We start from the raw sequence: 25,856 nt of genomic DNA on the forward strand, positions 1-25,856 counted from the left end.
GTTGAATTAATAAAAGAATCAATATTTGAGTACATAAGTTTGAAAAATGATGACTTTTCTTCCAAAAAAATCAATTGTGTTTATATTTTCCAACATGAATAATGACAGTCTTAGTTAAATAGATAATCATACTAATATTCCCGAACAAATTAGAACAATGTTAGAAATGAATCAAACTGCTTGAACCCTTCTCCTGAAACCATTCCAACATAAAACAAGGGAGAATTATTAATTCATGAATTTAACATGTATTGTGAGTTTTGAGGGAGTGGTTGAGAAATCAAAAGCTTTCATTATATCTAATTCATCTTGTGTATATACTGATTTCCTAAACTTCAGGTTTTGAACTTTTAGTTTAGGAAGTGTCAGTTATGGTTTCATCAATTATGTGGATTGATTATTCTTTATTGAAAAAGAAAGTGCAGAAATTTTTTAAAGCAGAAATAGGCATTAAAGTTTGGTCTCCTTTTTTTCCTCCAATTCTAACTCCCAGATGACCAGGGAAACTCAAAAGTTGTTTGCATTCATACAATTCAACAGCTCAACAATGATGACAAAAACCCAATTTTCAATTTTCTAGGATAGACATGGATACCTCAGAAACCAGTGCTTGTATTTGCTTTCTTTATTAATTATCAGTTTTTGTGTTAATTTTCTGGTCATTATTAGTATGAAATGATGAAGAAATGAAGCTTTGTGTCCATAGGAAGTGATAAAACCAATGACATGCTACTGTTTCTGGTATAAGCATAAAACCATGACACTATGGTAATAACATGATGATGGTAAAAAATTGTAGCAAGATTTTGTAATTTATTCAAACAGTTTAATTTTCAAAAGGTGCAGTGAATTGCATTGCAGGGTCTAACCAGTACAATTCACGGTTTCCCATCCGTCATATATATGTTATCACATCTCTTTTAAGGTTCAACCACTTCCCTTCTTCAGTAGTTGAACCATTATTTTACAGAGAGAACGTGAATTTTCTTTGTATCTCTCTTTTGTTACTATGTCAGACTCATAATCACACTTTTATTAAGTGTTATGGGAGTGCTAAAACCTCTAATGAAATGTTATGCATTGCTTGGTTCTTCCCAAGAGACAATTGGTCAAAAATTTTATGAACACTTCTTTTGAGTCAAAGGAGAAAGAATAAAGAGAAACAAATGCAATGAAAGAAGAAGTGGAAGAAAGTGAGGTAGATGGAGCCCTCTTAACGTGATCTAGAATTTTCATGTTAGATGTGATGACAGCATCTCAAAATGGGATGAGATATCAGTAACTGAGAGAAGCTGTAAGAGAATTACACATAGCTAAAATTGGTGTTCCCAATGAATTATGAAACTGCCACATACCCTCTTTTGCATGTTCATCCCAAATGCTACAATGCCACGCACCTCCTTCACTGTCCCTACATTCCATCCTTCTTACCTTTTCTCTCTCTTCTCTCTTTCTCTCTCTGCATCTACCCTATATAACTCACAACACCCTTTTCTTTCCCTCCACATTCACTCACTCTTTCTTTCTTCTTATTCCCTTTCTCTTTCATCATTCAAGGTTCTCAACATGAGCAGTGTCTGTTCCGACCATCACAAGTTTCACCCCTCTCATCAATTCCTCTCTCCCAACAAAACCCTCAGAGAGATTGACGTCCCTCCAAGGAAGCTCCTCACTTGCCGTGCTGCTGCTGCATGCGGTGGCTCTGAGTTGTTTTCTGCCGACACCATGCTGCAAAAGTTCCTTCCTTCCAACAACCTTGATGACTCCGATGAGGACGACCCTTACTCCGCCGACCACTTCAGGATGTTTGAGTTCAAGGTCCGCCGGTGCACTCGCAGCAGGAGTCATGACTGGACTGACTGCCCTTTTGCTCACCCCGGAGAAAAGGCTCGCCGCCGTGACCCTCGGCGGTATCACTACTCGGGAACTGTGTGTCCTGAATATCGTCGTGGAGGGTGCAATCGTGGTGATGCATGTGAATTCGCTCATGGAGTATTTGAATGCTGGCTGCACCCTGCAAGATACAGGACAGAGGCCTGTAAGGATGGAAAGAACTGCAAGAGAAAGGTTTGTTTCTTTGCACACACACCTCGCCAGCTGAGAATTTTACCGGTAACTTCTCCTTCTTCGAATGACATTTCATGCAAGAAGAACATTAACAATCTCTTCAACCATGTTTCAAGATCCAACAACAACGGCTGTTGTGTTTTTTGCCATTGTGTTTCTTCTTCCTCTTCTTCTTCCACCGCTTCTCCAACTTCAACCCTCTTCAACATGTCTCATTACTCGCCACCGCTATCTCCATCCTCCTCCTCCTCCTCACCACCTCCTTCTCCCTTGAAACCCCGAAAAGGGGTTTCTGTTTCTCCAATTTCCCTATATGGTGCTGCGAATGTAAACCCTCGTCATGGGGTGGTGAGTTACAAAGAAGCCTTCGCTGAATTTGTGAACTCCTTGGAGGGGTTGAGTTTGAACGAGGGTTCTCCTGTTTCTGGTGCCAAAACATTGAACTTGCCTTGGATTGATGTTTCTCTGAACTGTGAGGAACAACAGCAGCAACAACGACAACCGCTCATTGCTTCTTCTTTTGGCTGCGAAGATCAGCAGAAGTTTATTTTTTCACCATCCTCCACTCAGACACACACAAATGTTGCGTTTTGCAGCAACAGATTCACAGGCAACAACAACAACAACGTTGTCGGTGCTGACTCAAATGTCCCAGATCTTGCGTGGGTAAACGAGTTGCTGATGTAGAAGGTGAAGATGGTGACGAAATTGGTAGTGAGATGACTCCTAATACAGTGAATGAAACTGTAAATACCGCGGAGAAACATAATGTGTCTCTGGAGTCTATTGTTATTATTATTATTGTTGCAGTTCATTGCTTTCTGAATTTGTTAAGTTTGTCACAAATTATGTAATTTGGATTTCATCTTGTTCAATGCATAAGGGAATATTTTGGGTAATTGGTTTTGTCTTTTAAAAATGAAAAATTCTTTAGCTTTATTTTCTCCACCGAGTAGTGAGAATTACGTGGTAAACCTACCCTCAACAAGCTAAATCTTTGGGATGGGAAATCATGATATTTTTGATGTTATGTTGGCCTTTACAAGTGCAGAAAGTGGATTCCAAGACATGGCAAACATGCAATCTTTGTCGTGGCAACACATCATCAAATAGAAACAATATTATAATGATGGATTGATGGATAATGATAAATCTGGGAAATTTTATATTCTTTGATCATTTGTTTTTTAAGTAGATGATGGACTTTGAATTGGTGAGGTGAAAAACTGTTAATTGGTGAAGTCGATTGAAAAATAAATTTGAGATGCAGAAAAGGGAAATGAAAGTATCTTTACAGTTGTAAATTTAAACATTGGCGTCCTTTATTTAGTAAAGATATTAAATCTCTTTGATGGTCTTGTCCTTTAGCAAGGGAAAAGGGAAGAAATAGAAAACCAACTAAAAGCTAAAATCTAACAAGTTTTGCTATTTTATTGCTCATTAATTGCTTAATAAATTACTTTTATTTGTTAAACTTCTAACCCTTGTGTAATATATGAAAGGTTAATTACGTTGTTAATAACAATCAAGTTTATGGATAAGCGAAAAGTTACAAATAGCAAACAGATTCATCTCTATTCGTCTTCCATAACTCATTTGAATCGAATTAAAATGTACTACTTAGAATTGTACATGTTATAATTTCGATAGACTCTGTATACCTTAAATATGACAAAGAAAAATCCGCATACGTAATTATTTTTTATCTAGTCTGTTTTTTCATCTGTGTTCATTTACAGACAAAAGACTTTATAATTCAAATAATAAAGTCATCAACTGTAACTCGATTAATTTTTTCGGAGTTTCGGATCAGGTAAGCTTATGATGAGTTTATATTGACATTTGTAGTAGTATTTAAATGTTTTGAAATATTTAGATGAACCTAGAAAACAATGCAATAAAAGAGATACATTTATGTATCTACGTTGTCCAGCCATATTTCATCCAAAAGAAGTTATTCTATTTTATACAAAAATTACGCTACCTTCTTGTTAAGTAATATTTACCTCAATCTGTATTTTTTTTTATTTCTCTTTCAATTAAAGAAAACGTTAAGAAACACGGGTAGGAAAAACTAATTTTAAGCGAGAAGATTTAACCATTTGAAAGGATGTGATCTGGCAGGTTTTTTCCATTTGAGTAATAAAGGTGTTGAAGACTGTTTCATGATTTGACATGGTCATGCAGCGGAGGTACCTTCCGTACAATACATTTGTAGCTACCTAAGATGCATCTGTGTTCCCTCACACTAGTCTGGAAGATCTAAATTGTGAATAATTCTTCAAATCCATTTCTTAATCACTGACAGAAATTGGTTAATTATTGTCTGATGCGGATTTGGATTTTAGAGAATGCAGGTTTCTAGATGAATTAAATTTTGAAAGAGATACCTGGGAAATGAATAAAGTGAGAAAGCAATTCAAAATTCACATAAAAATATAAAAGTAATTTCAAGTTCAGATTATGAAAGAAACAAGAAAGATAAATATATTGCGAAATATTTGAAAGTTTTTTATTATTATAATTCATTTGTGTTTAAGGGGTGGTCTTGGATTACTTTTGGACGCCATACCTGCACTGATCTACCATGCTGGTCCCACTGATAAAAAATGGCAGAGATGCTTTAAAAACCCTTTAATACTTCAGTTAATTTCATAGTGAAATAAGATAAAGATGCAGACAAAAATGTTAAAAGTAAAAGCCTGCTACGCTGAGGTGAGACCCCTAAAATGGAGATGAGATGAATCAAGTGAAGGCAGTGTGACATAGGTAGTAGGGTGGCACTTATGAAATTCAATTTCATGACTATAATTTTGAGATCCAAAATGCAGGCAATTAATACATTATAAGCCTTGTTAACTAGCTATTTTTCATGCTAAAGAAAAAGGACACTGATTCATAGTGGAAACTTGGACAGCATAGCATTTGTTGATAGCGTCTTAGGATGCAACCATGCAGACTTGTTCGAAAGACAGCTAGGGTAGGGTTATGGGTAAGGATTCATAGTGTTTTGTTTGGAATAACTCTTATGGCGGGATTTGCTGGTTTGTAAGCTTATGTTAGGTGGTGATGCATAAACTTACACCACCATATGGTATAATAAAAGGAAACAACCCATGTTAAAACGACATTATAATCTTTGAAATTTATAATAGTCTTTGCTTTCTTTGTCAATTTTTAATTATAGAAGACATTAAACGAGCGAGTATAAGACTATTATAACTCATGTCATGCATGCAGTTTTCTTGACCCACAGAATTGTTGGTATCTTGTAAATGAGTGCTGTTTAGGTGATGGAGCAATTTTATGCATACAAAATGTTTAAGTTACTGAGTTTGACATACAGTTTGATTTACTTGAATAATTTATTCAATTGAAATAATATTTCAAACTGTAAATAAAAAAGTTACCCCCAATTTCTATAATGTCAAACAATTTAGTTCCAGAAAGTTAACAATCATTGCCAACTTGATGTAATGGATTTCTCGATTACCAATTGATTTAATCCCCAACATTTAAAACTAAATTAACTGATGCTCAAAAGACATTATCAAGAGTATTAATTTCATTATTTCATGGACAACAACAACGAGTAATTGTAATTGCAGAGACTAATTAATTGTTTACTCTATTATAATCATCGCTTACTCGCCAATAGCCATGCAATTTGCAGCAGGGTTCTGACAACGGTTGGTGAGGAGCATACTTGTAGAGGATTAAGTTCTTCCGAGGTAAGCATTAAAACTGTCACTACTTCTATTCATCTGCAACCTGCATATCAACATTTAACCTCAACGAATTATCATTTTCCAGATGCTTCCACTAAGGAAAAAAAAAACTACGAATTTAGCATTCATTGACCTGCCCACTTTCTTGATAGCCACCAGTTGTATTACTCTTTAAAAATGCAATATAACCCCCTAACTGGAGAATATAACGTGCAGAATGTACTTCAGTGACGAAGAAATCAAATATGTCTCCAACCAGAAGTTGGGGAAAAATAAATAATAGTAATATAAAAACAATCAGATAATCTATTGAATCTTGAAAATTCATTTCCTTTTCGCTTTATATCGACAATTATCTAATGGCACTTCAGAGGTGCCCAATTTACAAAATAACATTAGTATACACGTAACTGACAATGTACTTGGTTAATTTTGATCGAAAGGGATATACAACTAAGATGCGGCATCTGGTGCTCATCCAGTTGCTCCTTAATCTCAGTTGTCCTTTCTTGTGTAGTTAGACAGAGATGATCTTGATTGTGACTGGAAAAAATCAAATGGTGTTCCTGATCCGAAAGATCTTCTGGTAGCATTCGGGGAATCTGACAACAGTGGTTCATACACAGGATTTCTGTTTTTGGGTTGTGTTATTGACAAGGTAGAAACATCTTTCTCTATAGATCTCGGCTGAGGCTCAATGGGGCCAAGAGACAAAATTGGCCCGCCCACACGTTCAGCTTGCTGCAATGTATTGATTTTGCTCGGTCTATATGTATATCGGAAGTACTTGATAGCTAGAATGGGACCCATCCCTGCCGCAACCATGAGCTGTATGGAATAATAGTTTCTATCAAACCATAATCAACGTATTTTAGCAAAAAGAAAATGTGAATGAATTTGGCTCCTCGCTAGGGCCATCGAACCTACGTCGATTTATTTCACAGGCAAAGAAATAGATGTGTGAACTTTATTAAGAAAAATAAAGGAGTTCAATGCATATAACGTTAATGAATTTGGCTTCTTGCGAGAGCCATGCAATCTATGTTAATTTATTTTACAGGCAAGAAATATACGTGAATTTTATCAGGAAAATATGGAACTCAATGCCGTACAGATTTGGGACAAGATTCCTGTAGAATGTTAAATTTCGTGATCTAACACTGCTGGAAAGGAGAACATAGAAATAGCATGGACGTGTTTAATTTGTTTTACTCGAAATAAAAAATAGAAAAACAAAATCTTGAATGCAATCCTGATGAGAGTAGAAAGGAAAGAGAAAGAGCAAAATTGAGAGTGAAGAACTTCATTAAGGTGCAAGAAATGAGAAGCTACTTACAGATACTGTTATCCAATATGACGGCTGATGACACAACTTAAACATAATTGTATACATCCCTGATGAAGGAAGAGCGCTGAAGATCCAGTTAATGACATAAAAGGCAGCCAAATTACCCCATATAGCCATATGTTGCAATATAGTAAAGGAACTGTAGGCATAAAAAATAAGAGTCAGGTAATCAAACCAGAAAAACTTCTGCAACGAGTTGAAGCAAAATGCTTTGAACTATAAAACGACTTTTTTCCGGAATTTCTATGCCAACCAAACATTTGCAACCAAGCCAAAAAAGCAATATTCCTCCCCACTAACTCCAGCACCACCAAAAATTAAACTCTTCTCATTAAAAATGGAAACATTATACACAAGATAGTCCTTTCAGTTCATTACAAACAGCATAGCACTCTAAGTCGAGGTAACAGTTGTATCAATGGCTACCAATATTAAAGCTTACTTGGTCTCCATTGTCACAACAAAAGCCTGTAACCATATACAACCCGAAAGTGCAACCATTGAAACCTCCTCCATTTCACTTTTATCATAAGCATAGGCATGTATGCTTATCACAAATACAACTATTGCCTGCAAATTACAATCAATACCAATGATAAATGACCAGACACATATACTAAATAATTTTGAAGTAGAGATAAATAATTAATAGAATTAAAAAGTTAAACAGCAGAATAAATATTTATACTGCTTTTTTATTTTTTCCTTTTTCAATTATTTTTGTTATTCACTTTAATATTTATACATCCTTTTTTAATATGTGACACTCTTTTTAAATTTTTATTATTCTTTATCAATTTAATAGCTGCTTTAACACCTAATTACTATACATTTATATTAATTTTCTCTTTTCCACCTTGCTCATGCATAGGCTGCTAAACCATCCACCATATGCATATGGCAGAATTCTGGCCCAGCGATAACAACACTGGTTACGACTCATGATTATAAGCTTCCTATAAACTCATCATCTTATAAACAATTGATTAATATCAAATAAAACTCACATGGAACAGAGATCGCCCAAACCATCCAGCAAATGTACTAGGATTCAGAAGCCTGTTTCAACATTTCTAGTCAAATGCTTACCCAATGAAATGGCCATAAAAAATTTTCCTTTTCCGGTTAATTGAAGGGATATTCAGTTGTAATACATTTTGATAGTTCTGCTATCTATAACAAAAAGCAGTACAATTACAAACCTTCCCGCTTGGCAGTAAAATAAAATTTGCGGATGTTGCATTACAGTTTCCTCACTAAGATCTTTGTCAAGCACGCTGACTAGAACAGGGACACTGGTGTAGAAAACATTGTAAGCCATCAAGCTAACAGAATTGAAGAGGCTAGTTCCAGAGACACCTGAAATAAATGAAAAACTGGAGATGCAACCATCAGTACCTTAAAAATTTGAGAATAGATCAATATAAAGAAGATTGGAATGTATTTCATGCATCACAACATTTTAATAGGGACTTATATTATGGGATGTCTAAGTCCCACAGTGAGTAATATGAAATGTTTGGTGGAGTCTGTTTGGTTCTCCACCCCGCTTAACAGTTTAAGTGGGTTCCTCAAATGTTTGACTGCTTAATAATTTGGTATTAGAATTAATTGTTGATATTTTGAAAATGATGGGACTTGGGTACTGAGTTACCTAAATCTTACATCAAATAATGAGATGTTTAGTGGAATATATAAGTATTTGATTTGTTTCCCTTAAAAACTAGCTTTTAAGGGTAGATTCCTGAAATGCTTGGGTGATTATCATAGTCATAATAACCACAAGAAATAGAATGGAAAAACAACAGACATTGTTTTCCTTTTTTTCTGGGCTAGCTGTGGGTGTTTCTGTGAAACTTACTGTATACAGCTACCCAGCTCATACTGGCTGGGGACATATGTAATGTTTGTTAGGAAAAAAAAAAATTCAAGAGCTTGTCAAAGAAACTCACAAGATTTGGATGAAGCAAATCAATAGGGACTTGTAGAATGAATATTGAGAAAGAAATGCTGTGCGGTTGTATGAGTAGCGGCCATGGACCAGAATCAATCTCTTCAGGAATCTAAACTCTGAAAATGAAGAATAACCATAACATCAAAGAGATGAAATCTTGTAGTCATAAGCAACTAGAAAGAATGAGAAACAGTAATCTGCCCTGTCTTATTCTTATTCCAACCACTAAAAAATATTAATTAGTAGAAGAGCTTTGAATCAAATTATAGTCAAGAATAATAAAGAAAAGTCATTGATATAGGTTTATATACAGAACAGCGTCAGAAATTGAACCATATGTGTGAAAATATCTAGCAAATTCAAAATACAAGAAACAGACGGTAACTGGGGAACTGTGTTGAAGAACAATATACATATCATATGATTGCACCAGCAAAGGAGTAAAATGGCTTACTTCCAATACTGTAATCAGCTGCTCTTGCTGCCTGCAATCCTTCTCTGCCACTGATACCCACACCAATATCAGCTTGTTGTATCATCCTTACATCATTTCCACCATCACCAATAGCCAATGTTCGATAATCACATGATTTTAAGATCTGAACAAGCTGCAACAAGAAATAGTATACAAGACAAATCAGAGTCATTACTTTCTGATAAAGTAGAATTGAATAATACAAATAGAAGTACCATGTTCCCATTAGAGAAAAACATAAGATACTGGTCATCTCAGCCCCCGTCTTATTGCAATAGGTTAGTTAATTAAAAGGAGCCCAGACACCCCTTATTAACATGGATGGCAACTAAAAATGAAGGAATGCAAAGCTTAGCCCTTTTTTTTTATTGGCAATGTTAGTTGTTAGTATTTGTTACCGGGGGAATTGTATCCATAACCTCTCCCACCCTCCGTTCCTTCCAAGCCCTTCAAACCAACCTTATATCTCCAAATTGTTGGGGGAGTTGAATCCACAACCTCTCCCACCCTCTCTTCCAACTTTACCACTAAGTCATCCTTATAAAGCTTAGCCTTACAAAAACAGAAGCAACATATTATTGTAAGCAGATAAAATGATGAAAACAAAAACCTGTGCTTTTTGTGATGGTGTCACACGACAACATATAGCGGTCCTCGACAAAACTGCCAGCTCAGTGAAAGCTTTACGGTAGTGAGTAAGTGCGATCTCAAGTGCCCAACCATCAACAACAAAAGCCACATCCTGTTTGAGAAAAGAATGATCAGATGAATTCCAAAACCTTTCAAATTATCTTGATCTCACCATATGCTTGCAAAAATGAGTTCCTAGTTAGATTACCTGATGTGTCCGTACAAGTTGCTCATAACTAGATTTATTTTATTTTAGATATGAAAAGAAATTTGTTGGACAAAAGAAAGGGATAGAAAAGGTGCAAGAGCAAATAATAAGATATCCTTCAAAATAGAAACCACACAATAAAAAAATGAACGGTAAAGAAAAACAAAAATAGTGGATTCTAAGATAATACAGAAACTAATAAGCAATACCTTGGGTTCTGAGGTAGTTATCCGCATAGTTCGTAGCACTCTTTCTAAACTCCTACAAACCTCTTCCTCTGTTTTTCCATCAATTGATAGAAGCTGTCCCTTTGGTTCTGTTAGTTTTTGGGAAGTGAATTGTAAGAATAAAGGCTCCTCAATATAAACCTTCCAAAGAAGGATGTATAATACTAATCAAACAATAAAATTTAATGCAATTTGTGCACATAAACAGACAAGCTCTTAAAAAATGGGACTATGATCAACACATATGTAAGTTGAAGTTGAAACGGTGGTGTTGTTTATGTTGGTAAGCTAAGCTATGAACCTTTGAAGCATCCAGAATAGGACTTTGACATATTTCAAATTCAAAGAAAATATATTTCTAAATATTTCCTTATTCGAATCTTTGCATAATTTCAATTACCAAAATTTTTCTCAGCTGAAAAGAAGTTATTTTATCCCCATCAATTGATAGAAGCTATCCATTCAGTTCTTAGTTTTAGGGGCAGGGAATTGTAAGAATAAAGCCAATTCAGTATTACCAACATAAATTAATAACCTTTCAATTAAGTATGAAGAATGCTAATCAAACAGTAAAAAGTATTCTTTTTTATGTTTGTAGCCCAAGCTGTTAACCAGAAGTCACACATTCAAATAAGGTATTATATATATTTCCTGATTTATTTCATTCCAATTATCAATGTGTTTTCAGATAGCTAGTGATTAGTACAATTTATAAATAGTGTGTCTGACTACGTTTGGGAATGATCATCATATTAAGCGCTTTAAATTTCAGTGCACAATTAATCAGTATTTACATTATTAAATTTATGTGGATCCTGAATAGGATATTAAGATACTTTTAAATTCAGGTGAGGTATTCAAGATACTTCTTGATTTTAAGCTATCACATTACATCATTCCATTATCAGTGCTGTCAGATAGATAGTAATCATCAAAATGCATAAATGTATGCTTTTCTGACGTTTTGGAACAATTGTTATATTAAGTTTTATGATTGTTTTAAACCTGTGCACAATTATCAGTATTTACATTCTTTATTTATTAAAATTATATGGATAAAAAGTGTAATATATAGTTCATAAGTGGAAGCAAACTTCATTTTCTAAGTTGATTTTTTCTAAGTTGATTTTGAATTGAATTAGGTTTATAGTTTACTTTGTAAAATGGTATCAAAATTTATTCTATTGAAAGTTGTTAGACCTATTGAGTCACCTATTATGGGACTATCCATAAATATTTAATGTCACGCTCAAGATGTCCCGTCCTCAGTATAAGAAGAAAACAATAGTTGTACTATTTGCACATCACTAAGAAGAAAACAATATTCTACAACATGATCTCAAATCAATCACCTGGGGAAATAAAATTACATGACAGAGCGATTTGTATTGCTGTATTCTGCTTATCTCCAGTTAGCATCCAAAAATTTATTCCAGCTTTTCTTAGAGTTTCTATCGTTTCAGGCACTCCATCCTAAAAGCAAAACATAAAAATAAATCATAATGGTCATCACATAAAATCACTGGGGAAATTCTTTAATTTTTTCCATTTCATCTAAAGTAGATGGGATTCAGTAAAATTACATGAATTTAAAAGTATTATCTATGAGTTTGTTATCAGCTAGTACAGCTAATTTTCACCTGTAAACGATCCTCTATTGCTGTTACACCAAGAATTTCCAAGTCATGTTCTACTCGTTGACAGACCTCAGCTACTCTCCACTGTGAAAGATATTAATCTGAGAAATGGAGCTTTTGAGTAAAAGTACGTTAAATAAGCCATAAGTATATGCCCTTTACCTCCCTATCAACCAAAGTGCTGCTGGCCTCTTTAAACATCAAAGACCATTCTCTATATTCATCTTTTTTTAACTCACGCCAACCCAAACATAATGTACGCAATCCCAAGTGAGCATACTGCTCCACAGCTTCAATGAAATGTCGAGTCTGCTGCCCTGCAATAATCAATGGTGTCAATGGTGGAGCAGTGGCCCCCCTCCCCCTTCACCCCAAAGGAAATAAAAACTCGATAGCAGGTAGTGGTATTGAAATGACAGCTATTCTAATTTTTTTGGGTACTTATTCCAATGTTTTAGAACACATATACATACATACATCCATACATACATACATATATATATATATATACACACATATACATATAAATATATATTCTTAGTATTATATAATTTCTAATTATTGTTAGTTAGCGTATTGTGTTTTAATTAATTTTTATTACTATTATTTTAATTTGTTATGCTTTATTATGGAAAAGTTCATTTCATTTTTACTTCTTTTTCTCTTCTAGAAATACTTCTAGAGAAGCTTGTTCAAGCAGGCCTTTTACTATTTATTATTATCCGGTTACTACATTACTACACTATACATACCACACACATTTGACTACTAAAGCTATGGAGGAAGAGCTCAAAATGATCAAAGAAAATGACAAATGGGAGATGGTGGAAAGCCCTCAACACAAACAACCTATAGCATTCAAATGGTTTTATATAAACAAACTTAATGCAAATGATTCTATAAACAATTACACAGTAGGATTAGTAGTCAAAGGATATGCTTATGTGTTTGGAGGTAGATTTTTCAAAAACATTTGCTTCTGTTCATTGATACAATCAGAATGATGCTTGCTTTGGCCACACAAAAAGGATGGAAAATGGTCTGGGTTAATTTATCATAGTTTCTATCTATGTTGATTACATACTTGTGACAGGGATTGATGAGAAACTAATAACGGAGTTCAAAGTTGAAATGAGATACTTTGGTTTATTGTCCTTCTTCTTGGGAATGAAAGTGAAGCAAGATAAAGATGGAGCTTTTATATGTCAAAAAAAAAATGTACAGGAAATACTAAAGAATTTCTGCATGGAGGACTAAGCATTGATACACCAATTAACCAGAAGAAGTCATTTAGCAAAGATGATGGAACCGATAACATAGATGAACATTATTCCAAAAGCTAAATTGGTTTCCTAATGTATCTTACTACTACGAGACCTCATCATGTTTGCAGTAAGTATTCTTTCAATGTTCATGCACAGTGCTGGTGATGTTCATTCTTGAGCTGCCAAATGAATTGTTAGATATATTAAAGGCTCTTAGATTATGGTGTGATGTGCTCTCGTTCTCACGAGTTTAAGTTTCATTGATACTATAATAGTGATTGGATAGGTTGTGTTGATGACGTGAAAAGCACATCTCATTACTGTTTTTCTTTTGGTTCTGGAGTTTTTTCTTAGCACTATAAAAAGCAAGATTTTATAGCTCAATCAACTACAAATGTAGAATATGTAGTTGTTGTTGCTGCAGTGAATCAGACTCTTTCAATCAGAACAATAATGACAGATTCGTATGTGGAACAAGAAGAAAGTATACAGGTTTTTATAGACAACCAGCTTCAATTTCAACTGCCAATGATCCAGTGTTTTATGGAAAAACTAAACATTTTAAGAAAAAGTTTTTCTTCAAGTGAAGGAGAAGTGAAGTTACTATACAGCAAAACAGAGAATCAAAGCGCTGAAATTATGACCAAGGCACTTTCAAAAGCTAGATTTGAATACTTGAGACAAAAACTTGGAATTTGTAGTTCAAAAGTCAAGGAGGAGTGTCGAAGAAAAAGTGTTGGAATTAATTAAGAAACAGAATACATTAATTTTTTTATGAAAATTTATTTTAAATAAAAGTAATATCAACTAATAGGATAAATATGTTTTTATCCTATTTTATAGGCATTACCTTTTATCAGTTAATTATTACCTGATAGGTTTCTTGTTTTACTCATGTTCTATCAATATGTTGATTTCCATATAAATAAAATAAAGCCTTCTGCATATACATTTCTTGATAAAAAAGTATTCAACAAAATTCACTCTTCTTACTGGTACCTCTCAGGGCCTTCTTTGCACATACATTAACTACCTAGCGGTTCCTCTTTATCTTTCCATAAATGATGCAAAACTAATCACTTCTATATATAATCATATAACCCCATCAATGGTCTCACAATCAATCCTAAACCCAGATAACGGAAGAAGATTGAGTTAGGCCTTAGAAATCAACATAAAACTAACTGATATAACACATACAAACCCAAGGGTTTGCTCAAGAGAAACAAGGCATGTCTTACATTTGATAGGTCACGAGTCACTTGTCTCTGTAGGGTGAGATGAAGTAGATGTAAGTTCCATTGTAAACTCTCTTTAAGCCTCAAAAGCTTTCCTTACCATCGATTGAGGTGTCATATCCTCCCCTAAATTTTAAACTGTTCAATTTGGTTGCGGTTGTAAGTCCTAGACACAGAACCAAGTTTTCCCCTTTATCTAATGTAGATCTTTTGTCAGCCTTTAAAGAAGATGGGCCTTGTAAAAATTCACAAGTTTATAGCCAAAGCCAGACCTTATAATATGTTCAAGTCAGATTTAATTAAAAGTCATTCAATTAATCTAAATCATATGATCAATTCTGATCGGATCAGATTTGAAAAGTTAGTTACAATACATGCAAACAGGTCTAAGGAAAAGAATGGGACGGTAAAATAAAAGAAAAGAACTGACAACATTTTGGCACCAATATTTGGCAAGGATTGTAAAAGTAGTTACAAGTTACGACAATAGCACATGAGTATTTAATCTCAATATTTCACTCCCTGCTCATCTGAAATCATTATACTGCTCTCTGACTCTAAACCAACAGCTGGCCATATTTGTGAGAAGAAAGGAGAAGTATAAAGAATCATGAATTGAAAGAATATCCCTGTGTAAACATTATTTGAATACCATAACATACAATTGAACAGGAAACATAAATATCCTTACCAGCACGAGCAAACGGAAGAATAGCCTCATCTGCTCCTTTCGACAATAGAAGGATCTTTCCATTTTGACAATCCTTCAATACTACTGACATTCTTTTCCTATCAGAGGTGAACTCTAGGATTTCCAGGACTTCATACTGAAGTATTGAAGAGTTGAAATTGACTTCTGAAAAATTACAAAGAGTGATTAAATGAACTTATGTAACCAATTAGCCAGTTATGCTTTAAAAAGTAACAGCAAGCACAGTACCAAGAATATTTCCACTCTTATTAAAGTAAATCATATGCAATTGAGCAGCAGCCTGAACAAGGGCATCCTCATCTTGAGACTGTGCTTTATACAAGATATCTCCAGTTTTGCTAAGTATGACAACAAGAAATCAAGCACAAATTAATAACTTCCTAGTAAAGGCTTACTAAAAATATCCCAACCAAGAAATTTGTTAGCCTTAACAGTTGTCATATCCGGTGTCCTAGCAAAGATAAAGGCAGAATTACCTTCGCGTAGGTATGACGGTATTACATATTGCCATAATTGTAAGAAATCGTACAACATCTGAAGAACCACTGGACACAGCATTGATAAGCTCTACATCTGCACATCACAAGATGTAAATAATCATGTGGTTAAACTTGAAATCTGAAACAATTAAAGATAAAATATATCTTCAGAAAATAGTCAGTGATTAAAACAAACAATGAGTGTATCCAGAAGCAGTAAAGGAAGAAAAGGAATAGAAGTGAATTCACTCGTGTTCATAAAAAAAATATGAATCCTTTCATGTTCATATAGAGAAAACTAAAATTACTAAATCTTAGTAAACCAAGGACACCATTGGAGCTGTTAAGGCTGGAAATCTCACTACCATAAGTATGAGAGTAGGCTGCCTTGATTATCGATTTTGAGAAAAGCCATTACACAATTTTGTTATGTTAGAACCAAATAAGTGTCCGCTGCTTTTGCAGCATCTTGAATGTGTACCTAATATTTATATATTTCAATTCAATTTATTTAGTATACATGTGCCCTTCGGTATTGTTGTTGAAGGAAGCAATATATGTGTTAGATGTTAAGATGTGTGTTTCTGTTATTTGGGCTTAGTCTATTCTGTATTAAGGGCATTGACCCATATCTTACAATATAAATAAACTACCCTATGTGTAGTCTAAACACATAAGGGATATTTTCTCCCAATCTTCTTTATTTCTCATATGGTATCAGAGCCATGGTTAGAGCCTATCCTAGCGAGTTCTAAGTGGGCATTCTATTCTTCTCTTCCACCCGTTATCGGACCACCCAATTTCTACTATCACGCACGAGATGTCTATACCTCGGCGTGAAGGGGGTGTGTTGGAAGTCCCACATCGACTAGAGATAAGACCAAATTATAATATATAAGTGAGGTGCAAACCTCACCCTACAAGCCGGTTTTGTGGGGATGAGTTAGGCATAAACTCACATTCTAATATGGTATCAGAGCCTCATGATTGGCACAGGATGTGAGTCTCATGGCCTTTATCATCTCCGCCCTTCTCCACATGTTGGCGTAGTCATGGAGTCACCATCCCTTCTTCATGCTCAGTTCGGTCATCCTAGTCTTGCCAAACTACAACAACTTGTCCCGAGGTTGTCCACATTATCAAGTTTGTCGTGTGAGTCTTGTCAGTTAGGGAAGCATACTCGTAGTTCCTTTCCTCGTAGTGTCTCACAACGGGCGTCGTCCCCCTTTTCATTGGTTCATTCTGACATTTGGGGACCTAGTCGTGTTAAGTCCATTTTAGGTTTTCAGTATTTTGTTACCTTTATTGATGACTATTCCAGATGTACTTGGTTGTTTTTAATGAAGAATCGTTCTGAGTTGTTTTCTATTTTTCAATCTTTTTTCAATGAAATAAAAACACAGTTTGGAGTGTCTATTCGAAATTTACGTAGTGATAATGGCCGTGAATACCTTTCTCAACCGTTTAAACAGTTTATGGCTTCTCATGGCATTCTTCACCAAACCTCATGTGCTTATACCCCTCAACAAAATGGGGTGGCTGAGCGTAAGAATAGACACCTTATTGAAACAACTCGTACACTTCTTATTCATGGTCAAGTACCCTCACGTTTTTGGGGTGATGCAGTTCTCACAGCATGTTATCTTATCAACCGCATGCCATCTTCCGTCCTAGATAACAAAATCCCTCATTCTATCTTATTTCCTCAAGACCCTCTGCATCCATTACCTCTTCGAGTTTTTGGGTCTACATGTTTTGTTCATGATTTTAGTCCTGGTCTTGATAAGTTATCTCCTAGGTCTCACAAATGTGTCTTCTTAGGATTTCCACGGTCACAAAAGGGCTATAAGTGTTTTTCCCCTTCCCTCAATCGTCATTTTATCTCTGCTGATGTCACTTTTGATGAGTCTTCTTTTTACTTTTCACATCTATCTTCTAGTTCTATACCTCTCCCTGTTACTGTTGATATTCCTCTTATCTGTGATCCTCCTGGTGATGCTCCACCCATTCTGTCTTCTCCTTCTTTAGACTCTCATTCACCACAGGATCATCCTTCACCTCCACCCCTTCAGGTTTATAGTCGCCGTAATTGTCTCCCTCATGACTCACTTCCGGTGCCGCCTCCTGTGTCTCCTCCGGCTCCAGCAACTGAGTCTGACTTGCCTATTGCCCTCCGTAAAGGTATACGCTCTACCCGTAACCCTTCCCCCCATTATACTGTTCTTAATTACCACAGATTATCTCCATCTTTTTATACTTGTCTCTCATCCATTTCTTCTGTGTCAATTCCCAAATCTGTGGGTGATGCCTTAACTCATCCTGGTTGGCGTCAAGCTATGATGGATGAATTAAGTGCTTTACAGGAAAGTGGAACTTGGGAGCTTGTCCAATTACCATCTGGAAAGTCTGTTGTTGGTTGCAGGTGGGTGTATGCTATCAAGGTTGGTCCTGATGGCACAATTGATCGTTTGAAAGCTCGACTGGTTGCCAAAGGCTACACACAGATTTTTGGTTTGGATTATGGTGATACTTTTTCTCCAGTGGCAAAAATGACCTCTTTCGCCTTTTCATTGCCATGGCCGCTCTTCGACAATGGCCTCTTTACCAACTTGATGTCAAAAATGCTTTTCTCAATGGTGATTTGCAGGAAGAAATTTATATGGAGCAACCGCCTGGCTTTGTTGCTTAGGGGGAGTCATCTGGATTGGTATGTCGTCTTCGCAAATCCTTGTATGGCCTAAAACAGTCTCCTCGGGCCTGGTTTGGTAAATTCAGTTGTGTTGTTCAACAATTTGGTATGTCTCGCAGTGAAGCGGATCATTCAGTGTTCTATCGCCACTCGAGTGCTGGATGTATCTATTTAATAGTGTATGTCGATGATATTGTTCTCACAGGAAGCGACTATCTTGGCATCTCTCAGATGAAACAACACCTTTGTCATCATTTTCAAACCAAAGATCTTGGCAAACTCCGGTACTTTTTGGGTATTGAAGTAGCACAATCCAATGATGGTATTGTCATATCTCAGAGGAAGTATGCGTTAGACATCTTGGAGGAAACAGGGTTAATGAACTGTAAATCTGTTGAGACACCTATGGACCCTAACATCAAACTCCTACCAAATCAGGGGGAGCCTTTCTCAGATCCTGAACGGTACAGAAGACTAGTTGGTAAATTAAACTATCTTACTGTTACGCGTCCTGACATTTCCTTCGCAGTTAGTGTGGTGAGTCAATTTCTAAACTCCCCATGTGAAGACCATTGGGATGCAGTTGTTCGTATACTGAAGTATATTAAAAGATCACCTGGAAAAGGTTTGCTATATGGCCCTAACAACGATACAAAGATCGTTTGCTATTCAGATGCTGATTGGGCTGGTTCCCCTTCTGATAGGAGGTCTACTTCTGGATATTGTGTCTCTATTGGTAGCAACTTGATATCTTGGAAAAGTAAGAAGCAAAGTGTTGTGGCAAGGTCGAGTGCAGAAGCAGAATATAGAGCTATGGCATCAGCTACTTGCGAGCTTGTGTGGCTTAAACAATTGCTTAGTGAATTGAAATTTGGAGATGTCACTCACATGATACTTATATGTGATAATCAAGCTGCTCTCCATATTAGCTCTAATCCTGTCTTCCATGAGAGAACCAAACACATTGAAGTTGATTGTCATTTCATTCGAGAAAAAATCATATCCGGAGATATCAAGACTGAGTTTGTTAACTCAAGCAACCAGTTGGCAGACATATTCACTAAGTCCTTACGAGGACCTAGAATTGATTATCTTTGTAACAAGCTTGGAACATATGATTTATATGCTCCAGCTTGAGGGGGAGTGTTAGATGTTAAGATGTGTGTTTCTGTTATTTGGGCTTAGTCTATTCTGTATTAAGGACATTGGCCCATATCTTACAATATAAATGAACTACCCTATGTGTAGTCTAAACACATAAGGGATATTTTCTCCCAATCTTCTTTATTTCTCATAATATGTAACCCTTTTTCCTTGGTAGATGGAAACAGCACAATTCAGTTTAGTTTTCTTAAATCATTATGTTCACAAGATCCATGGCACTAGCCATGCATAAGATACAATACACGCTCAAAACAAGAAGCCAACTCATTTAGACAAATTTCAATATATCTTCGACACATTTTCTATGGTAAAGGAAAAGTTCAAATACAACTGTTAAATGTTAACAAGGCAAAAATAAAAGTTTCCTCAAGCAACCATACCCTTCAATGCATCTCCACTTTCATTTCCGTAGAAATTGCCACCAATACAACATCTTCTAAATATCATCTTATTCTCAGTAAGTGTTCCTGTTTTGTCAGTCAAAATGTACTCAACTTGTCCCAGGTCCTCACTTATCGCTGTACTGTCATATATAACAAACATCATTAATAAATAAATAAAAAAAAAATTGTGCTTCTATGATAGTATACTGTGTTATTAGACTATTCTCTGCTAGTATATTAAGAAGACTCAGCATTGTGTCGACACCCTTTAATAGTTAGTTAGTCAGCTGTTATTCGTTAGGAGAGCTGGAGTCTGTTGTATAGCAGTTAGATCTAATTCATTAGCTTGTACCTCCAGCTATCCATCTTTCGTTATGTTAGGACTGCTGGACTCTAGTGTTAGAACTTAGTCAGCTGTTATTCGTTAGGAGAGCTGGAGTCTGTTGTAGAACAATTAGATCTAACTCACTAGCTTGTACCTTGAGCTATCCATCTTTCATTATGTTAGGACTGCTGGAATCTAGTGTTAGAACAGATAAATATTGTTGTAATTTGAGATAATATCTTTAGAATCTTCCTAATTAGAGGAAATAGATATATAATCTTTTATTTTATTTTACTTTCCTAGTTTCCCTATTTCCCTTTTTAGGAGAATTAAATTATTACAAATAGAGAGTATCAGAATGTATTTTTTATGATTGAGAATAATAAATCAGTCTTATTTTCCACTTGGTATCAGAGCTTGTCTGATCTACTTCCGCTGTCTTTGCTGTCTGCCGGTGGCCGGCCGCCATGGCCGCCGTCGGCCCCTTAAAAATCTCTTTTTTAACCAGTACCTTTGTACCTTCAATGGACAGTCCTACTCCAGTTTTCGTAGCCAAGTTTATGCTTATGATCTTTAGATCAATTGAGTGTCTTTCACAAGAGCCACCTAGAATCTTCATGACCAACAACAAGTTGGTTTCCTCTGATAACAGCTAAAGAAGTTGTTCTTCCATACTTTGGCCCAGTAAAACTAGAATAGGCCCTTCTCTAATGCCCAAACGTCGGCATTCTCATTGGCTTCCATTCATATGCACCCAGAATCAAAGAGACCTAAAGTCTTCTGGAACCCTAGAAAGGCAACTGCCTTCACCGAACCAGCCGTCGCAAGCCTCAACCCAATCGATCTCCACTGTCAATAACAGCCTGCCACCGCCGGCCACTGTCCGCCGCCGGCCACCGTCGCAGTTTCGACTGGTGACCAGCGGATCTGGATCGTCTCTTCGAGCGCGACCTAACCCTGGTGGTCGACGTCTCAGACTCCTCCGCACGCGCCGTCACACGCCTCTTTTCTCCGTCAGATCTCATGTGCGTGTTTGTCACGCGCCGTTGTCCCGGTGTCGGAATCACACCGCGACGCTTCCGGTCGACTCGCCGGACCTCCTCCTCTTTATTATGACCCTCCATAGCTTCCATTGCTACCATCTTTGTTGCTTCACAGAATCTTCATCTTCCTCGCAACACACTTCCGCGACGGTTGACGAGGATCCATCTCAGCCGCGAGGAGGAGAGGGTGTCGCCTCGCGTTTCCACTTCGCAACTACTGCCCTTTGTTGTTCTCTCCGCTGCAGTCAGCCGCCATCGCTGCCGTCACAGTCAATTGTCATTCCTACCTCTACTGCTTCCGCTATTTTCTTCTCCATCCTGAAAGGTGTCATCCAGTTGCACCTGGAAATTGATTTGCTAAAAAATTGTGAAGAAGGCCTTCAATTCCAAATCTGTAGGGGGGCCTTAGCCTTCCATTTTCCCTCATTGTCCATTTCCCGGACGTTCTCAAAAACCACTTAGCTCCAGAATTTACTCCCTGACATCCTCGGGCAATGAGCCACCGCTAACTCCATCGTAGTCGTCGTAGTCACCAGTAGCATCGTCGAAGCCGGCATCTTCAGCGTCGGGGAAGGAAACGGGGTTGTTGTCAACGCGGACAAAGACGCAATTGGATTGGGAAAAAGATGGGTCAGAGGCGTCGTTAGCGATGAGCTGGAAAGTGGCAGAGTTCTTCTTGTCAATGAACTTCTTCTTCCTCCCTCCCATTTTGCCTTCCAATTGTTTGACGAAAGGAAAGACACTAACAATTACAAAGTGTGTAAGTGTTTCGGTAACTTCTTGGGCGGCAATGTTTGTTGTGTTTCTTCCGTCATCTTCTTCTCCATTGAGAAGGGTTCTCTGCCTTCACAGGCTTTTTGCCACCACCAATGGATTTCTTCTTCCTCTTTCTTGTGCGGCATTGAGTGGTGCTTCTTGCCGACGTCTCTACCGCTTGTGTCGCCGAATGCCCTAACACATGTGGCCAAGCTTGTCTCCACAATTCTGTGATTCTCTCTTGCAAGTGTGACGTCCCCGTTGGCCTGTGGCATGAAGGGGAGTCTATTTCTGTAGCTGTAATGTTTCAGTCAATAATTCATCAGCCTTGTTGGTGGGTGCTTTAATACCGTTGTCGCTGCAGTCAGTTGTGTAACCTCTGCAGTTTGTCGTTGTTGCCTCCATAAGCTGCCGTATTTTCTTTGGTCAAGATTAAGAGTGTCTCGTGAAGTGCACTAGTCGTCGTTCTTGTTGTTTGCCGTGAGGGGAAATATTTTTCAGCCCCTGCAGAAAACTTTCTTTTTGGGCTAGAGTTTAGCCCGTACTTCTTGTGATACAGTGTTAAGTATCACCTTTTTGGAGTAGTCCAGCACAAAACTTTAGACCTCCAACCTGTCTTTGGCCTTTTGATGCCATCATAAGTCCCAATATTTGGTGTTTTTTGGTTTCTGCCAATGCTTTGTTATAACAGCTCACTGAGAGTTGTTCTATGAGACCGCCCGCTGATTTGGCTCGTTCAATATTAGGGGTTTCAGATTTGTCCCCAAGTACGGATCAGTTCTCACCAGTTCTTCCACCTTCACATTCTGTCATTGACGTGCATATGTCGTTCAGTCGTGAGGGGAAGAAAAGTTTCAGCCACCGCAGGGTAGTTAGTCCCTGAAGGTTTGTTGCTGTTTCAGCCGTTGTAGGGTGGTTAAGTCCCTATAGGTTTGTTGCTGTTAGCCACTGCAGACAATTCAGTTCCTGCAGGTTTGTTGTTGTTCAGGACAGTAAAGTCCTTGATGACTCGTTGTTGTTAGGAAAGTTAAGTCCCTAAAGGTTAGGACAGTGAAGTCCTTGAAGGTTCATTTTTGTTAGGGCAGTTAAGTCCCTAAAGGTTAGGACAGTGAAGTCCTTGAAGGTTCGTTGTTATTAGGGCAATTAAGTCCCTAAAGGTTCATTATTGTTCAGGGTGGTTAAGTCCCTACAGGTTTGTGGCTGTTAGCCTTTGAAGGCCTCCCATCATGGAAATCATGTTCTTGAAGTTTTGTTGTTGTTCGCCACTATTGATGGCAATCCAGTCCTTATAGTTTTTTGTTGTTTGCTACTGCAAGTCATCATCCATTTTTTATGGAAATTTCCCTCGTCCATCGCTGTCCAAGTTGAAGTTTCATGGTGCTAGTTCGCCCTCGTCCATTGCTGTCCAAGTTGAAGTTCCATGGTGCTAGTTCGTCCTCGTCCATTGCTGTCAAATTTGGTTTATTGACGTTCTCTACAATTGAGTTTGACTATTCCAAGCTTGGTTCATACAATCTTGTATGATCCAGCTTGAGGGGGAGTGTTGTAATTTGAGATAATATCTTTAAAATCTTCCTAATTAGAGGAAATAGATATATAACTTTTTATTTTATTTTACTTTCCTAGTTTCCCTCTTTCCCTTTTTAGGAGAATTAGATTATTACAAATAAAGAGTATCAGAATGTATTTTTTTATGATTGAGAATAATAAATCAGTCTTATTTTCCACTGATATCTTAACCAACTAGCTTGCACCTCATGCCATTCGATTATATAAATACTTGAGTTTTGTAACTCAATCCTTAATAATACAAGACATTTCACAGCTTACAAAATTTATCTTATTTTAAATTCTTTAATGTACAAAAGCTCCTCAAAGTAGTTGGTAATAGGATCATTTGGTTACTTACTTTGTTGCATGGGATGGAATGCTAGTCTCATGGTCAATCATCTGATTGTCCCAGTCAATAAATTTTGCATACAAGCTCTTCACCAAATCCAGAGATACCTGACAGAGACGGAACAGTTGGCTCTATCAAATTACAAAGTTACCCTCAATATATTTACTCAATTTAAAAGTTATGAAGTTAAATAACAATAATAATTGGCATTAGCACTAGGATTATCAACCGAAAATCCTATGTTTAATTAGAACTTAAGTTTCAATGATATTTTCATTTAGTTCTTAAGGTCATAAATGTTCTTACCTCCAAGGACTTCCACTATGCTATCTATATTATGACTGTTATCCAAATGACAAGCATGTTATATATAATATAATGTACACTAAATCAATATCATCAGCTTACCTTAATTGAAATGGGTATCATGATGGAACAGAGAAGCTCAAACCGCAAAGGGATGACCAACAGTTCATACCACGGACCTTCATGAGGGTAAAGAACATACCATTGCTTTGAAAAACAAAAGAAAGAAAAAACATGAGAATTCACCTACATGATAACACGGAAACTTCCATAGAATTATGAAAGATAAGGCATCAAATCAGAACAAAAGTCTAATATCATGTTTTTGATTCCCATCCAAAGCAGGAACGCAGAACCAATATAAATATGCTTCTGTTTATTTTTCTCCACTTTGACATGGTTTTGAGAAAATGTGTTTTTTGGATGATGTTCCAAACACCCCATAAAAGTAAGATTTCAGGGAAAAAAAAATCCTTTAATGAATAAATAGCATGATGACACAGGAAATTACAAAAGAAGTGGTTATTCTAAGAAAAAGAAAAAAGAAACCATGATGCCTGAGCATTCATTGACATAGGGAGGAACTAAAAAGGTTATGAGGAATATTTCCTAAAATAAACCAAAGTGTGCTTACAAATAGTAAAATTTACACCCAACTACATAATTCACATGAAAGTGCAAAGGAAGCAACCAGCCAAGCCGATATGCTCTATGTTGAAACAAAATCAAAATTGCTAAGGGTGCATGCTACTACCATAAAAGGGAAATATAGCAAACTAAAAATAATAAACACTGGTGAGCATATCCTGATAGGTACAAGATTTGATACAATTATCAGTGCCCAAGAAACCTATTTTGAGAAACTGTATCATACCTTCTTAGCTTCTGTCTCCTTCCAAACATTCCCTGCTATGCCAAGAACAAGAACAACAACTATTTGGAATATAAAAATAGCGCCAGTCAACTTGTCAATCATGGCGTCCATAGCAGTGAGCTTTGGTTCTGGTATACCTCTACTCATGCCCATTTTGGTTTCATTACCTGAAGAAATAAAATACATGCCAGATACCAAAATTTAAATTGTTTCTGAAAAAGTATTCACAGTTCCAAGAATTTAATAGATTGTATATATGGACTTGCCTGTATAGACAGCCACTCCACAAGCCCACTCCGTGTTTCTCAAGTAACATGACTGAAGAATGGTGTTTTTAATGGTTAAAGGGCATATATCATTATCAATAAATGGGGGAAACAACCGCATATTTGCATCAAATCTCCTGATATCTTTATCTGGACAAGGACACTCAATTACACCCTAAACA

At 36.6% G+C, this 25,856-nt stretch overlaps 2 protein-coding genes across 7 annotated transcripts in view; one reads left to right on the forward strand and one right to left on the reverse strand.

Moving 5' to 3' along the window:
• The first annotated feature begins 1,227 nt into the window (after positions 1-1,227).
• LOC108333190 (zinc finger CCCH domain-containing protein 2) lies at positions 1,228-2,966 on the forward strand. The gene has a single exon (XM_017568562.2). It carries the CDS (start codon positions 1,339-1,341, stop codon positions 2,752-2,754), a length of 1,416 nt encoding a protein of 471 aa, XP_017424051.2. The 5' UTR covers positions 1,228-1,338; the 3' UTR covers positions 2,755-2,966.
• Positions 2,967-5,620: 2,654 nt separating this feature from the next.
• LOC108333981 (phospholipid-transporting ATPase 2) overlaps positions 5,621-25,856 on the reverse strand; it is a 31,339-nt gene continuing 11,103 nt past the window's right edge. For 4 of the 6 annotated variants that reach the window (XM_052870913.1, XM_017569523.2, XM_052870914.1 and 1 more), the window contains 20 exons: positions 25,675-25,849; positions 25,409-25,575; positions 24,637-24,741; positions 24,238-24,335; positions 20,202-20,344; positions 15,966-16,062; positions 15,718-15,827; positions 15,469-15,633; positions 12,437-12,591; positions 12,278-12,358; positions 11,990-12,110; positions 10,620-10,726; positions 10,183-10,314; positions 9,552-9,705; positions 9,096-9,213; positions 8,346-8,519; positions 8,151-8,202; positions 7,586-7,713; positions 7,132-7,282; positions 5,995-6,623 (listed from right to left, as the gene is read on the reverse strand). In XM_052870913.1, coding sequence (XP_052726873.1) covers positions 6,291-6,623; positions 7,132-7,282; positions 7,586-7,713; positions 8,151-8,202; positions 8,346-8,519; positions 9,096-9,213; positions 9,552-9,705; positions 10,183-10,314; positions 10,620-10,726; positions 11,990-12,110; positions 12,278-12,358; positions 12,437-12,591; positions 15,469-15,633; positions 15,718-15,827; positions 15,966-16,062; positions 20,202-20,344; positions 24,238-24,335; positions 24,637-24,741; positions 25,409-25,575; positions 25,675-25,849 — 2,766 coding nt within the window. In that variant the 3' untranslated portion in view covers positions 5,995-6,290. The other 2 variants (XR_008246151.1, XM_052870915.1) reach the window with 2 other exon arrangements.

Source organism: Vigna angularis, chromosome 11 (assembly GCF_016808095.1).
Source record: "Vigna angularis cultivar LongXiaoDou No.4 chromosome 11, ASM1680809v1, whole genome shotgun sequence".
NCBI classification, from domain to species: domain Eukaryota; kingdom Viridiplantae; phylum Streptophyta; class Magnoliopsida; order Fabales; family Fabaceae; genus Vigna; species Vigna angularis.